The sequence below is a fragment of the Ipomoea triloba genome, chromosome 7 (genome assembly GCF_003576645.1).
Source record: "Ipomoea triloba cultivar NCNSP0323 chromosome 7, ASM357664v1".
Taxonomy (NCBI): domain Eukaryota; kingdom Viridiplantae; phylum Streptophyta; class Magnoliopsida; order Solanales; family Convolvulaceae; genus Ipomoea; species Ipomoea triloba.
Window position 1 is genome coordinate 24,896,636 of NC_044922.1, and position 17,553 is coordinate 24,914,188.

Below are 17,553 nucleotides of genomic sequence, written 5' to 3' on the forward strand. Positions count from 1 at the left end.
GGGGGGGGGGGGGGGGGGGGGGGGGGGGGGGGGGGAGGGAGAGGGGGGTGAATAGACTTTTCAACAGTTCAAAAATATTATAACACTTTAACAAAAATAAATCAAGTGAATAAATTCAACTTGAAATGCACAACGGAAATAATCGTAGCTATGATTAATTCACGTAAATATGAAGAGATAAATTGCATGCAACGCGTAGGAAACACTTGAAATAGCTCAAATAATAGATATATGCAATTTGGTGCACATGCATATGTGAGAACATGCAAACCCAAATGTGCAATCTTACACGTATGAAATGAGTTTTGAATAATTAGCAAGATAAAATAAGATAAGTCAGAAGTAATGATATATCTTGCATGCAAAATCACACACAAACCCAGATGATAAGATAAATAAATATATGGTGAATAGTAAATGTGTTAGCTTCAGATCAGTATGCAAAAAATAAAAGTACTGCAAATAAAGTAAAGTAGAGAGAGAGATTTATAGTGGTTCAGAGGCGGTGTAATATTCCTAAGAGTACAAATAGTGATTTTCCAAGTGCTACCCAAGCATTTCACCGAGTGTCTCGCACAAAGCTCGAATTTTAGCTCAAGACTTGCACTCTTAAATTTTCGTAGTACTCGTTCCCGTATGCAAGTACTTTGTATCTTATCTTGGTGCTTGTCTTCAAGTCTGCTTGGACTTTTATAACCTGAAAAAGTTATTTGCCCGTTGTGAAAATTCAAATTTTGAACGTTCACTTGATTTGATAACTCTTACTAGCTTGATCTGCAACATTAAATGTCCTTGGTAACCTTTGTCAAATGAATTTGAAGTTTGCTTCCTTATCTCTTCAAAAGTCCCAATTTGGAAGTCATCCTCATCTTGATTTGGAATTGAGATCATCTTCATCCTGGTTTTCTTTCCAATTGATTTGGAAAGTCATCCTCATTCTCCTGCAATTGATCGAGGTCATCCTCTTCTCGATTGAGATGTCATCCTCTTTAATTTTGCAATGTCAACTCATCTTCTTCAATGTCATCATCTTCAAAATAATTCGAAAATCATCCTCATCTTGATTAATTGAAGTCATCTTGATCTCAATTAATTGAGGTTAGCTTGAGCCTGTTTAAGATGAATGTTGATGTAGCGATCAATAAACAAGAAACAGCAAATGGATTTGGCAGTGTTATTAGAGACAAATAGGGAAATTTTATTGCAGCAAGGGGTGTCCAGTGGAGGGGAATCATCACTCCCAGGGAAGCAGAAGCAATAGCTATTCATGAAGCTTTAAGCTGGTTAAAAGCAAATAATATGGACAATGTAAATGTTGAATCTGATCCGCTGCAAGTGGTTTAGTGCCTCAATTCGAATGACGGTGTTTCTTCTTTTCATTTGATTATCAAGGATATTAAAAACCTCCTAAATGATTTTCGTAATGTGTTTTTATCATTTACTAAACGATCAGCGATTCGGATAGCCCATGAATTAGCTAGGCAGTCTATTTCGTTGTATGGTCGCTCATAGTGGTTTTACAACCTTCCACCTATCATTTGTAATGTGTTGCTTTTGGATTTAAGTTAAATGGGAGTTTGTCTTGTTTTCAAAAAAAATAAAATAAAATAAAAATCCTATATACACATCGCAGATAAGATTTTCCCTAAATGGTCCAGACAAAATACTCGAACAAAAAGTCATGCAACGGTTAAAAATTTTGACAATGAGCAACACACTACTCAACTACTGATCATTGCACGATAGATAAAGACATTAAGTTTGAATTGTGTTTTCCTCCAACGGACAAATTGAAATATGTCTATATATATCTTCATTCGAAAATTTAATGAGATTCTTGTCATTTTAAGAGAAAATACAATAGTAGTATTGAAATTACTTTCGAAGCAAATCAAGCTGACTAGTAAGAGAAGATTGCAACAATTCAACATCAAGTTAAGACGTTGGCAAATCAAGAAGAATTCATCGCCAAGTCATTAGTTGGAGAAGAACAAACATGAGATTTGTGACTGGCTTTGTAATCAAAACACAAGTGCTCTTCATTTGCATGAGAGTGATATACTAGTGAAAGTCTCCCAAGAAATTATAGAGGAAGATAAATTCAATTGAGTTAACTAAACCACATATAAAGGTGTGTTAATAGTATAAATAAATATATAATTCAACTATGAATTTAAACTTTTAGTTAAGATAGCGTATACTTCCATTATAATTTGTGTATTTACACATTTATTTTTACCTAATTCATTCTCTATTCATAGTAAGTAGTAACCATGATTGGTAAATGTTTATATCTAATCCGAATCCGACGGTGGGCGAAGAGGCGCCAACTCGAGAAGACATAGGATAAGGGGAAACAATCGATTTCCTTTCTCATTGCTGCTGCTACAACCACTATCACTCCTCTCACTCTCTAACGCCGCTTAATGGCCGTCGCAGCCGCTGCTTTCTGGTTTACGGCGCTCTCCTCCACCACCACTTGCCGCTGCTCTCTATCCTCTCAACCACTCTTCGCCACTTCCCGACCACCCTCCCGTTTCTTTGTTCCTAAATCCGCAACTCCAAGTCAAAATCAGGAACATAACCAAAGGAAAAAGAGTCTCAATAAATCACCCCCTCCAACTCGTGTATCTCACACAGAGGTATACTCGAGATCCGAATCTCTAGTCTTTACCGGTTCTTTTTGTTCTATGTTCACCATTTTATTGATTCTTGCTATACTTTTGTATTTTATTGGTTCTTACTGCATTGCGGTTATTAAGTTGAACTCAAATTGTGCGCTGCATTGAGTATGGCCTTTGTTTCCTAGCTTTCAGGGTCCTTAGAGTTGTTATCTGCATTTTCTGTGTCAGTGCTCTTATTCATCTTGTATTGTTGGAAAGTTAAATTAATGATAGTGTTCAAACGTTTGTATCTACAAATGCACAAGCTCATACTTTATGATTTCAATTATATATAACCTTTTTAAGTTATTGGACTGGAGAACATTCAGCTGGAATCTGTAATTTATGCATCATAATTCCTACTTGTCTGTACATTACTTTTTCAGGTTTCTGGAAATTAAAAGCATCTAAGCATTATATTTGTAATGTGTTGAAAAACAAAGGGTTATGTCCGTCTATAGGGACATAGGGTTAGGTGCTTAAATTAACAGTTATGTGTATGTATATATATATGTACTGTGTTTCTTCATTAGAAACATAGAATTATAGTAATATACTGTAATCTTTCAGTATTGTATACATTTTCTCATTCCTTGATTCTTCATCTCTGCCTCTGCCTAACTGGTGGGTGGTTGTTATTCTCCACCCGCCAGACCTTTGGATCTTTCAAATTCAACATAATGCACAAAGAGTTGCTTTTCTTTCTTTCAATTTTTTTTTAAATGAATGTTATATTAAATGAGAAAAGGGGATGAATTCAGAGAGAAGCTGTTACGCAGAAGTGTCCGGGGAGATCAAAAGGTGAAAGGCTTTTTTCAAATGTAGATGACAGAAATACAAATAAGAATGGGAGGTCTCAATCAACATCATTTAAATCATTTGGCGTACAAAGAAAAGGGAAGGGAGTTCAGTTTGACTCAAAGGAGTTGCAGGTAAAGGCATAGAAGCTACTTTATCTTTATGATTCTTGTGCCCATTTTATCTCTTCTAACCTTGTGAAGCAGAGAATGTTGATGGCTGCTGCTAATTTCTAGTTAAGAAAGACGATCTTTGTAACTTGTCCACCCTTTTCTATGGCATGCAGTATTTTTCTTCGTGGGGAATCATCAGATTTTTAACCTGTCTTGATCCTATTTGAAAAATTTATTAATGCTTATGATCTTATTGTTTTGAACGTACTCTTAAAACTTAAAATTAAATGTTATAGCGTTCATGTCTACCTAAGTTCCACTACCAATGTTTTCCAGGTGGAAACTGGTAATCTTCAAGACTCAAATTTTCTGAATGCTGTTGTGAAGGTAGACATACTCTTCCATAAAGATGCTATCTAAATTTTCAGTGCTCACAGAATTCTCGTTTCCTCTCAATTATATTTGCCTTGCGTAATGCCAAATATAACTGCATGCATGCTGATAGTTGAGAAGAAAGTGTTTGATCACAGACTAATTTCTAGTTTGTTGTGACAATCTTTTTTTAAATTCTATCAAGGTCTACTGCACACATACTGCTCCCGATTACTCTCTTCCTTGGCAGAAACAAAGACAATTTACAAGTACGGGAAGGTATGTTGTCTTTTCCTTTCTATACAAAGTTTCTTTAAACATTAGAAATAAGATTAATCATATGATGTGTAAATATGGAAAAGGAGGTCAAATGTTTTCTTTTTAACAATTATCCTATTTTTATATTTACAAATTTACTTTAATCAGCATACTATTAGATGCAAAAAGCTTATAATTCCATTTTATTTAATCTTTGCAGTGCTTTCATGATTGGGGATGGAAAACTTTTAACAAATGCTCATTGTGTCGAGCATGATACACAGGTATTTATAATTTGTACTATTTGTATTTGAGTACTTTGGTTTAATTACTTTAAGGAAATCCTTCTTTCAGGGACAGTCTCTTCTTTTGATCTCTCTGCATACCCTATTTTTTTAAAAACGCCCTTGGAGATAATGGTGAATAAGAAGCATTGTTCAATTATATTCAGAACATTTACTGTATTTAATGGATTAATGCTATTTTTTATAATTATTATTTCTTTCACTCTTAAAAATAAATTTACCAAAAGGAACAACAGAAATTATTAATGGTAGTTAAGTGTGCTTGGCTCAATTGCAATTTTGGTTGCAGGTCAAAGTGAAGAGAAGAGGAGATGATACCAAATATGTTGCTAAGGTATTGCTCTCATGGAAAGATATGCAGTTGTCACTTGTATAATCTTCTGTTGATCCGTCACCGTGAGATTCCTGTCTGAAGGGGATAACTAGGTGTTTTGGGTAGCATTTTATTTTTTCTTTTTCTTTTTAAGACTTGGTCAATTCTTTGACTTAGCTAACCAAGACATAATTTGACATCAGAGTTTGCATTTGTGGGGGTTTCTTGGGCTGGTTGCAGGCTTGGGGTATCCCAAGCAGTAGCCGGATTCCACTAAGCTCTTTGGACTTTGGCTGAGAGCTAATTCTGGACAGGACCCAAAATGTCATATATGGCTGTTTCTTATGTTAAATTGAATAGGTTGCCTGCTATTTCATTAATCTCGAGTGGGCTGAATCTTTGTTTTTTCTGCCAGCAGCCCTTTTTATGTTCTTAATTTTATTGTAATGGATGGATTTAATCAGGTTTTAGCTAGAGGAGTTGAGTGTGACATTGCATTGCTTTCTGTAGAAAGTGAGGAATTCTGGAAGGGAGCTGAGCCACTTCACTTTGGACACTTGCCCCGACTGCAGGTAATTCTCATTTATCATTTTTCATAAACTAAGTGGCCGTTGTAATAACTGTGCATATTGTCTATTTCCTTTAGAACATTCATTATTTTTGTTTATGCTGGTCTCTTTTCTGAATTATTAAACACTCTTGGCTGGAGATGGGTCATTTTGTTGGTGTATCATCACCATCATCATTATTAGGGTGATGAGGGTGATGGGGTGAACTGAGGGTCATGCCAGCTTTATAGACAGAATTGGCTTGGGAATTAGACTTTTTACAGAATGAGAGTGGATTGATGAATAGGGGTTGGGCCATGGGTTAAGATCTTTTACTATCTTTGGGTTATAAAAAATGCTTTATTTATTGGCTTATATCTATCAGCTTATTATGCTGACTCTTTACTCTGTTGGCAGGATGCAGTAACTGTTGTAGGATATCCGCTTGGAGGAGATACAATTTCTGTGACTAAGGGGGTGGTTTCCAGAATTGAGGTTTGCTATCCTCTATGGTTTTGTTTCATTTGTTGTCATTACATTTATGGAATGAATAAGCATTTCTGACAGAACTGTTGTATTCATTTCTTGGTTAGACTATATGCTTAGCAGCTTAGGAATAGATTTACTTATAGAATATAATATACTCCAGCAAATTTTATACTTCTCCCTCCAATATTGACTCCATATAAGCATATACCATTATGATAAATACACATGCCAACACTTTGTTAGCAATTGCAATCAGGTTACCTCATATGCTCATGGATCGTCTGAGTTGTTGGGTATTCAAATTGATGCAGCAGTAAATCCTGGTAGGTAGCTTTGAAAGCTATCATGCTGAAGAAAAAGGTTCTGTTGTCCCATTTAAATGGGCTTATTGTGTTGCTGCATTTTCTAACTTGACAAGTCTCTGGATCTACTTGCTGGAAATTTAGGTAACAGTGGCGGTCCTGCATTCAATGATGATGGAGAGTGCATAGGTGTTGCATTTCAGGTAGTTCCTTGCCAAAGTTTAGGTCCTTTAGGAATGCTGTTTGTTTTGTCCCAAGTTCTGCAATAGCTTGTTATTTGTTTTGTAGAATTATTTTAAAGTTTTGAGCACAATCTCAGTCATCATTATCACTGCTACTAACTTGATGATTCAAGATTTTATATCTTTAATCCTGGTTTCCTGAGTTGCATGCTGTTTATCCATCATCTATGTTTTTACAAGATACTATCCTTAGGTTTACAGATCAGATGACGTTGAGAATATTGGATATGTTATCCCAACCACTGTTGTGTCCCATTTTCTACAAGACTATGAGAGGAATGGGAAGTACACAGGTAAGTTTTTCTTTATAAAATTATTTGATGAAAACTACACTGAAGAACTTCATCTCCCTGTTGGAGTTCAATCTATATATTTTTATATGGAGTTTTATTTATCTGAATTATAATGGTTCTTACCATATGCAGTGAGTTTAATACATCATGATTGTTTATTATCCCTCTAAATATCAAGCTGTTGAACACAGATTTCAATCTCCATGTAATGAAACTTTTCTTTACTATTCATGGAAGCTCTATTGTCTTTAAATTGGTGAACAATAATTGTTACTTATTATAATATATAAATTTTGGAACAATCTTAATTGTCTAGATGTGTTGTCCTAAAGAGAGGGGTTTTTTGTTTTTTTTTTTTTTTAATAATTTTTAATTAATTAATTTTTTATTTTTTTTTATTTTTTCGTGTAGTTCCTTTTAATCTTCTTTGTTAGATGCTAGTACATCCGTATGCTTCCCTCCTAGACAACTAGCTTGTTTGTCATGAATAAAGAAGTGCCTCATCTATTAACAACTATGGCTTCGGGTGTTCTGCCAACGTTGTTATGATTTTGTATATTTGTAAAGCCACATTTCATTTTTGACCTCTTTACGATGTATAAAATTTAATTCTGTTAAATAAACTTGGATTGAGAGAATGAGCAAACAATTAACCTCTATTTGGACATTAATTTTTCAGGTTTCCCTAGTCTTGGAGTTTTATTGCAAAAGCTAGAGAATCCAGCATTACGTGCCTGCTTAAAAGTTCCATCTAATGAAGTATGTATTTGTTGATTTGATCAACTGGTTTCTTCTATTCATTTGGAGATGTCCTTTGAGCTGTGCTATTAATGTAAAGTCTATTCATTGCTTTTTTCCCTGTTTTGATAAGGAGCTAGGATTTTTTATCCTTGTAGTCAAATTTGCAGTGACATTGTTTTTTGGTTGAGGGGAGATATATGAAGGTAGAGAAGGAAGTTGCTGTCACCTGATAGGATGAAGTCCATATTATAGCTTTATCGTAGCTATATGAGGCATTATAGGGAATCGTGTTAGATGGCTGTTAGGTAACCCGGAAAAAGGTCACAATGAGAATAAGATATTTCATCAGAGGAAGTAGAAATAGAAATATGAAGTCTATCATGGTTATTTGAGACCATTGGAGGTAGTTGTGACCAGTCAATTTGTGGCTGGTGATGAGAAGGTGGCTACAATCAGATGTGCCTAGATTAGGGTTAGGTAATGGGGTAGGAACAGAGGTTATTTCTGATGAGGAAGAGGTTTGCTTGTTGGTAGGGATGATGATAAAGAGTTGCAGGAATTAGGTCTTAGAACCTAGCTCTGATAACATTTAAAAAGAATTGGAAGAAAAACTGCAATCCTTATTGATTGTACTCCATAATATAGAATACAATAATAGAGAAAGAAAAAAGAAAACTAACAAAATTACCTAGCTCTATTCTGGGAAACAGAATAATTACACTATTCTATGGAATAAAATATTCTCCTAATAGCAATAATAGCATACAACTAATGTCCTATATCTATCATATTCTACAGTCTACTTTACTTTTAAGTTTGTAGGGGATGTGCATGTGCCTCTTTTCTTGAACTTAATAAGTGCAATTGTTCCTCTCTACCTCACAATGGAAAAAACATGAATAGGAGAGTAATTTTGCAAGATTACATACCCTTCTCTATCTGTATGGCCCCTAGCTGAAGAGAAAATTGTCATTGTGTGAGAAGATGAGAACAAACCAATAAAAATAAAAATGATATTGAATATGAGAATAGGAGGAACCGAGGAATTTGGAGGCGATTATGCTTTCTTTGTTCAATAAGGTTTCAAATGACAATAAAATCATTTTCATATATTTTCATGAAATATTAAATTATCCTGCACCAGGGTGAAGAGAGCTTGATGTAATTGCATTTTTCATATCTTTTAATACAACCTTTATCAAGTTATTGTTTAAAGGCTCAATAAGGGATTTTTTTTTCAGGGTGTACTCATCAGAAAAGTTGAACCAACTTCTGATGCCCATAATACCTTAAAGGAGGTATTTACTAATTGCTATTTTGCTGTCTACAATTTTAAGAACTCAGTGTTGAACTAATGTGGATATACTCTTTACATAATCACCTGCAGTTGCATGCACCATTTTGTTCTATTGCAGTTAAAGTTGTTTCATCTGGCACTTATTATTGGTTAAAATTTTCGCTTACTGACAAAAGCTGCAATCTTTAACTGTAGTTAATAATTAAGAGTTTGACTTTTTCCAACCTCTAACTTTCCTGTAGTTTATTCTTTATCTTCTCCTTTTCCTTCTGATTATTAGTGATGAGGGAGGAATGAAAACCACATGTTCCACACCCGTATCATTTGCCTGCCATAAGCCCTTGTTACCATTACACTAGAGTCAGCCTTCTGTCTTTTATATTTGTTTAATTAAGAAAATGTAAAATCAAAAGGTCATATCTGAAAGTTCTACCTTTTATGACACAGTTCCAAAGTATTATATATTTCTTTTAATTGTCCTTCAAAAAGTGACTAAATAGCATTGTTGAAATGAGATTTTTGTGATAGTTGAGTTATTATTTTACAGAAAAATTGCACTTTTGGTCCCCAATTTATAAGATATAAGCGGACACATCACCACCTTTTGTCTCTGAGTTGTCTACGAAGTAGCACCTTCGATCTCTCTATTAATAAGTCTTATCAAAATTTAATATTACTCTTCAATATCCTAGTTGGCTAGGGCTATTATTGAATTTCACCTCTTATTTTCTCTTTTTCTTCTTAAATAATACACCAACTTCACGAGTTAGTGGCCAGAAATACAGAAAGGTCGACTACACTGACCTTCATTACACTAATGTGCAATAAAATAAATTAGTGTATTGGAGGTTAGTGGCTTGTGTTTCTGGCCACTAAGTTGTGGAGTTTGTTAGAGTGCAATTTAGGAGGAAACGGAGGAATAAGGTGTGAAATTTCATTAATAGCCTTGATTAATTAGGGGTTTTGAAGAGTAATGGTAAATTTTTACAGATCTGTTAATTAAGGAACTGGAAGTGCCACTTTGTTGACAATTTGGGTACTAAAAGTGGTTATGCTTATAACACAGAAATTGAGTTTGCTATACCTTATAACTCGGCGACCAAAAGTACAATTTTCCCTTATTTTATTGTTAGGTGTACTACAGAGTTATGGACCCTTGGTTCGTTCTTAAACTAACAGCTCATATTGCCAAGGAGAAATGAATCTTCAAATTTGTGGCTAACTTGACTGATATGGGCTAATGGGTCTTAGACAAGGGTGCAAATTGCATTATCATTAAGTGATCTTAGCAGTCATGTTCTTGACCATGCACTTTTTATGTAGGTTAACTTTTGTTGATATTTTGAATGTTAGCTCACTGTACAAATTTTACAGACTTTGGGCTTTGGGTGCTTCATTTTAAAATGTATATTCTTTTTCAGGGGGATGTGATCGTAAGCTTTGATGGCGTTCGTGTTGGGTGTGAAGGAACGGTGCCCTTCCGGTCAACTGAGCGAATAGCATTTCGCTACTTGATCAGTCAAAAGTAAATTTTTATTACTTGCAAATATGTTTAACATGAACTGTTACCTATTTAGGAAACAAGTACTTTTAATGCAAAGGGTGGAAGCTTATCTCTAAAACAATGTCAGAATCCTATTTAAGTCATGTTACACCTGAAAGGCATGTCTGATAAGAAAGGATTTGAATCCTGCTGAAAAGTGAAATCTTATCTATTGAATTTTCTATTGGGCTAGTGCTCTTCCTATTTTTGTGTTCAGTTTGCTCTGGACAATATATGGGAGTTCATCTAGGGTTTCTAAGTAAAATAATGTGGGAAAGTTCAAGTGTGTTGGTATACTTTTTCAAAGGTGATTTGATGTGTGTAGGATAAGCTAATTGCACTTAATTTGCAAGAATATATGGACTGAGTAACTTATTGTACCGAAAGTGACAATAAAGCTAAACCCTAAACTATAATCATGACCTTGACAATTGGCTTACCATCAATTTCTTCTCAGGCTATTTTATGAAACTTATGAAAGTGTTTACAACTCAGGTTTGCAGGTGATACTACAGAACTTGGCATTATTCGAGCGGGGGAATTGATGAAAGTTCAAATAGTTTTGAGTCCTCGTGTAGATTTGGTATGTAAATGATGCATCTTTTAATATAGGCGAAAGTCTTAGTTCCTTGATGGAAAACCCTGACTTGAAATCCCATAGTATTGATCTGGACATGTTTGCTATCATCTTTAGGTTCCATATCATATTGAAGGAGGCCAGCCTTCATACCTGATTGTCGCTGGATTGGTGTTTACTCCACTGTCTGAACCATTAATACAGTATGTCAAGTTAGTTGTTTGGTGTTTGTTTTTTCTTTATGAATCCTTGATGCTAAAGAAAATGCGTAATTTCACAGGGAAGAATGTGAAGACAGCATAGGGGTAAGCTCTAAGTAGCGGATGACTGCTTTAGTATCATAAAAAAACATTTGCATTCTCTGACTGATTATTTGTTTTCCTTTTGATCAGCTAAAACTATTGACAAAGGCACGGTATTCCCTGGCAAATTTCAAAGGTGAACAGATTGTGGTCCTATCACAGGTATAGGTAGACTTCCAAGGGCACAAATGTAGCATATGATAGCAGTTTATATAGTTAGTGGTTTCAGTTCTCTTTTTCACTCTTGTGACAAAAACGTGGAGTCGCCCACCCCAAGCGCATCCACACCTTAGCCCTATAGAATTGTGGAGGGGTAAATCATGGTGACTCAACTGATCAACAGAGACTAGATTTTTTTTCACTGCGCACAAGAGCCCCCCTCATTTTGAGACTCGATCCTTGGTCTTTTGTTACAAATTTCACCTCTGTGACCAATTGAGTTACCCATGCAGGCTTCTCTTTTTCACTCTAAGTTTATGTGTGAGTATTCACACATATGGCCTTTCTATTACGTTAATGTAAATGGGAATCCATATGGTTCATTAAAGAAATAGAAACATAGCTTGCTAAGGGGTCAGTTTTGCAAAGAATTTGAATTTTTAATTGTTTATAATGCCACAGGTTTTAGCAAATGAAGTAAACATTGGATATGAAGACATAAGTAATGAGCAGGTAAGTATATATTTTACTCACACTTGTGTAAACCGGCCGGTGTAATTATGTGAAATCAATTTGCAGATCTTGAAGTTGAATGGCAAACGAATTAGAAACATCCACCATTTGGCTCATCTACTTGATTGTAAGTATTGTATATGTACTAATCACCCTTCCGTTTTCCTTCTTTTGTCCCATGCTCATCATTCATCCTTTGCACAGCTTGCAAGGATAAATATCTAGTTTTTGAATTTGCGGACAACTTTTTGGTCGTCTTGGAAAGGGAGGCAGCTTTAGCTACATCAGCTAGCATCCTTAAAGACTATGGCATTCCAGCTGAAAGGTCTTCCGATCTTATGGAACCATATGTGGACTCAATAGGACAAAATGATGCGGTTGATCAGCAAGAGTTAGAGTTTGGGGATAGCGCAGTATCTAATTCTGAATTCGGTTTTGATGGGCTTCTTTGGGCTTGAAAATGTCCCACCGCACCCTTCAACAAAGTGAGCCCCATATAACAGTTCCTTCTCATGGATGCAGATTCGCATTGCTCTTGGACATTTACCAGGAAAATTTCCGAGATCTCCAGAGAATCATTTACGGAGAGAATGTAGAGTCGTGGGGGGCTTGTTTAACAATAATTTGGAGGTAGAGAAGCTAAAAAATCTGCAATTTTTTCTGATACATAACATGGGGTCATTGAATGCAACCTCTCGGTGTGAAATTAAGTCCATTATTTGTAGTTCTGCATGGAGCCTGAGATTTGTTTCAGAGAAGGATATCATGCAGTGATTGCAATTGCATGGAGATCGGAGAAGAGCTGGGAATTGTCAATTATGCAATCCTTTACTGGTATTGATTATATGCTACTCCAAATATTACTTGAGGTGTAGAAAAAAAATTGTAAACCTATGTTGTTATTTGTCATTTTTTTTTCTACATGCAGGCGAATAAAATGTCTTCCATTTACTGCTTGTTACCTTTCTTTTCAGAATCATAAAGCTATATGGTAAGCTAATGACTTTTCAGTTTTCGCCCTAGTGATTAAAGGAAACCCTTTTTCACTAGACCATTTTTTTAAAAGGTGATTCAAAAAAAAAAGTACCATTTCATCAATACAATTTTTTTTTTTTTTTGGATAATTAGCATTATTTTCATCAAAAAAAAAATAATTAGCATTATTACTTTTTGTTCTTGATGTATAACCAAAGTGGCTACGCAAACTCAAATTCTAATAGTGTTGTTAAAACTGACAAACTACCTTGTCAGTTGTCATGATTGACTTGTTAAATCTTAGTGTACCGCTTGGCGAGTCTTTTACTCAATTTACCTTGACCACTTCAATTGTCAATGATTCGTGGTCTGGTGGATAACGAACTCCTTAGCCCACAAACTAATTGGAAATGATCTAGCCTATCATATTTTGCCTAGATGATCTAATCGGTCATGTCATAATTGAAAAGAATATAAATATTTGAATTTCATGATTTGTGCAACACATGGATTACTGGGTCTTATGTAAGTGTTGGGTCTTAGGTAAGTGTAATATAACACAAAAAATAAAGAAGCAAGTTCCTCAACTTCTTGCTTATGACTAGTAGTCAATTGAGTCATGATTAAGTATTCTTGGTTATTCATAGTTTTGGTTTCAATATGAAAATCATTTAATCGAATATCTTTTAAACTCAGTAAGGTATGTTTAGGGTGAGGTACCATAAAGCATCTTCAATAATAAACTTAGTACCGTACCCTTAGTATTTGATCGAATATCTGTTGAATTTTGGAGGTTAATTCGTTAAACAAACCCAAGTTGCTACCTCGTCTAATCACTTAGAGATCATTGCTTTATATGAGGCCTCAAAGGAGTTGTATGGCTGAGATCATTGAAACATCATATCCATAGCTCGTGCGATATAACGAGCGAAGTCGACACCCCCACTGTCATGTATGAAGACAATGCGGCATGTATTGCATAGATGAGTAATGAGTATGCTAAGGGCAACCTTACAAAACACATTGTGCCTAAGTTCTTTTACCTGCATAAACTCCAAAAGAGCGGTAAAATCCTTGTTGAGAAAATTTGTTCTAGTGACAATTTGACAGATTTGTTCACTAAGTCCTCAACTACATGCACTTTCGAAAAAATATTCATAAAATTGGGATGCGTAGACTTGGAAGGTTGTTGCCTTTAGGAAGAGCGTCAACGTCTAGGCACACTTGAATATACACACCTGATCAATATTATGCCTTGAAGGTGTTAGTAATGTTATATCATTGCCATGTATTTAGTGTTGACTTAAACTGTTATCCTATTATATAGGAAGAGTTAGGTGTCATAGTCATAGTCTAACTTATTATTCCTGATGTTACTTGATGATAACAAAATCACCGTTCATTTGGTATCAGTTAGTGTTAGGTAGCCTTCTTTCTCTCCACCCACCAAAATGTCGACAAACTCCAGTGAGCACAGCGCACGGTGATTGCCGCCACCGTGACACCACCGGCCACCCCTAACACCCTTGCCACAGCCCACCACTTCGTCTCGATCAAACTCACAACCCGCAACTACTTGTTCTGACGTACACAATTGATTCCCTTCCTTCGTGGCCAAGGCTTGTTAGGCTACGTTGATGGCGAGAATATGTGTCCTTCGGCAACGCTTACCACCGCTACTTAGACTGACGCCTCCGCCGGCTTGTTAGGTTTGTGGTTATACTCTTTTACCCTTAGTTAAGGATTTTTCAACTAGGTTTTTATTAGGCTAAAATTTTTAACGAAGAAACCGGTGTAAAACATGATGATTTCACATACTTTGTGTACTATTTTCCTCGACTAGGCTTTTCCCACGGGTTTTTCTAGTGAGGGTTTTTTTTTTTTTTTTTTTTTTTAAATTTTAAATGATGCATGGGTAGGTATAGATCGATAATGGCCCGGAGGTGTTATAAATATTTCTTTATGTAATAACCCTCAATCGTTCAATCTCAAAATTTTTAGGTTAACACATTTAATTTGTTGAGAGATACTTCTCTCAAGTTGTTTGTGTTATAAAACATTCGAAACAAAATTTTCACTTAAATTATAAATTTCTAATAAGTTATTAGTTTTATTAAGTTAAATTTTTTTAATTACACTACTGAAATAAATTAATGTATAAACATAAAAAATTTATAATCAAATAATAATAATAATAATAATAATAGTAGTAGTAGTAGTAGTAAAAGTGTCAATAAACGTGTGGTTTAGTGACACGAAATGACTCTCCTGTACAAGAGGTTATGGGGAGCTTGAGTAGGTAAAGCATTTAATAGTGATAAAGAAACCACCTTCTTTAATATTGTAATAGTAATGACGAGTATTATTAAATAAAACATGTGATAGTGATAGATAAAAGAAACCTGAAGCCAATTGGATATTAAATAAGGCATTTAATAGTGATAGATAAAGAAACCTGAAGCCATTTGCAATCGTTATACCTGAACTTAAACCACATAGTTTTGAATTTTAATTTTGACCGCGATTATTTGTTGTTCAATTCACGTTACATATTTTTTTTATACTATAAAATATGTGTATGTGTGGTTGTGTTATGTGTTTTTGTGTTTTATGTTACGTAATTCTGTAACTTAAGCGTATGGATTCTATACCTGAAATAAAGTAAATATAACATTGATTTTTTTTTTGTGTCTTGTTCTATGCGTTTTTATTTATTGTGTTATGCGTTTTTGTGTCTTATATTGTGAAATTATGTGCCTAGAGGATATATATTATCTACATAAATCAGATTTGAGAATAAATAAATATATAATATGTGTATGTTTCTTGTATTATGAGTTTTTGTGTCTCTTATGAAATTCTATACCTTATAAGAGTATTGATTAGGGGTGGGCGTAATTTGGATTATCCGAACTAACACCCGAAATCCGAACCGAATTTTAAATTTTGGGTGAACCCAAATAGTTATCGGTTCGGATATTTTAAATTTTGGTATATCCGAATATAAATTTGGTTCGGATATCGGGTGTTAAAAATTTACCCACACCCGACCCGAAACCCGAACTAACCGAAATTTTATTATAAATATAATAATATATATTATATATTTAGTTATCAATGTATTTCATAATTAATAATATATTAATTTTAAAAAGTCTATTGGTTAATTATTACTATTTGTCTTATTTTTAGTTTGATAGTATATGAAAAAAAATATAAATAATAAAATAATAAAAACAATAAAAATTTAAAATTGATAAAAATAAAATTTTGGTTATATCCAAACTAACCCGAAATAAATTCAAAATAATTTCACCCGAACCGAACATATCCGAATTAAATTTGGTTCGGATATCGGGTGTCAAAAACATCACCCGAAATTTTCGGATATCCGAAATAAAATTCGGGTATCACCCGAACCGAACCGACGCCCACCCCTTACTATTGATTTTGTACTTAGAATGAATTAAAATTTGTATTGAAACATGAGATCGAAATAATAAAAACAAACTTACAAAATCTGTTAAAGCTCAAATATCAAAACAACATTATTTTGATCGAGAATTCACAATGCTATATGTATCCTGGTCCATGGTATAAATTGTCAGCCATTTGTTGTTGGATCTTTTGAAGCCAGTAGCAAAAACTATAGCATCAAATGGATGTGAGATGCCATTCAGAAATGTCACATCGTAGCCGTTGATGCATTCCATCGCAGGCAACATACACCTGTCATCATACACCGTTCATCTTTTTTTTTTTTTTTTTTTTTTTTTGAAACAGTCCGTCTATCATATTTAATTTATATTATTTTGTCAACTATTTCCACGCATTTGTGTGTCCGTTAGAGCATCACCATCAGTGAAGCAAGATGAAATAATATCATAATTTAAGCCATGTGGCAAGTGAGAGAAGAGGAGAGAGAGAGGGAGAGGAGTTCTTCTGCAAATGAGGGTGCTTGGAACAGTGGAATTGCAGAGAGTGGAAGACCAATCATCTCTCCTGTGCGCGTTTCGCGCACAACAGGCGCGTGCACCACCTCATGGAGGCGAGCTTCCTTAATTTATTATTATTATTTTTTAAAATTATGTTTGTTTTAATTTTTTTCCTCCCATCCCATTTTCTCTTTTCTAATCACACTTACAAAAACTCATCAAAAACTGCGAAATAACTCCACTATTAAGGATGCTCTTACAAGTTACAACAGTATTTAGGATGTGTTTGGTTGGTGGGTTTAGGCATAAGATATGGGTATCAAAGTGATTGTTATTGTTTGGTTGATAGGTTTTTAGAATACTATTATGGGCTTGGAATACCCCATTAATTGAAAAATTCATACATTAATGAAATAAGGGTTTCATTTCCCTTCCTCATTTCTTCCCCAACTATTAATAATCATTCACATTCCACCCTACTACCAAACATGCAAAATACTTTCACCAAAATCTATTACCATTACCAAGTATTTAATACCCATGTCGATTCCGATTTCCATGTGCGAACCAAACACACCCTAGTTTATTTCCATTCCCATCTGTCTATTCAGATCTGTACTGTACTGTACATGCCATCCCATCCACATCTTAATGAGTTGACTCTTTTTATCTCATGAATTTTTTTCCTGATACAAGTCTATTTTAAACTTTTCATACAAGTAATAATCAATTTATTGATTATTAATATTACACTTTTTTTTTTTCACAAGTATTACTTTTTCCTCATATGTAATAATCTGTTAACTTATCACGGA

The 17,553-nt window shown here is 34.5% G+C and overlaps 1 protein-coding gene across 1 annotated transcript; it reads left to right on the forward strand.

The window, feature by feature from the left end:
• Positions 1-2,330: 2,330 nt before the first annotated feature.
• On the forward strand, positions 2,331-12,835 carry LOC116025613 (protease Do-like 2, chloroplastic). The gene is made up of 21 exons (XM_031266913.1): positions 2,331-2,642; positions 3,425-3,595; positions 3,911-3,961; positions 4,152-4,225; positions 4,425-4,488; positions 4,799-4,843; positions 5,287-5,394; positions 5,788-5,865; positions 6,116-6,182; positions 6,306-6,364; positions 6,597-6,696; positions 7,376-7,455; positions 8,679-8,735; positions 10,156-10,259; positions 10,773-10,860; positions 10,972-11,057; positions 11,135-11,159; positions 11,247-11,318; positions 11,778-11,828; positions 11,895-11,955; positions 12,033-12,835. Exons 1-21 carry the CDS (start codon positions 2,427-2,429, stop codon positions 12,284-12,286), a joined length of 1,911 nt encoding a protein of 636 aa, XP_031122773.1. The 5' UTR covers positions 2,331-2,426; the 3' UTR covers positions 12,287-12,835.
• Positions 12,836-17,553: the final 4,718 nt, after the last annotated feature.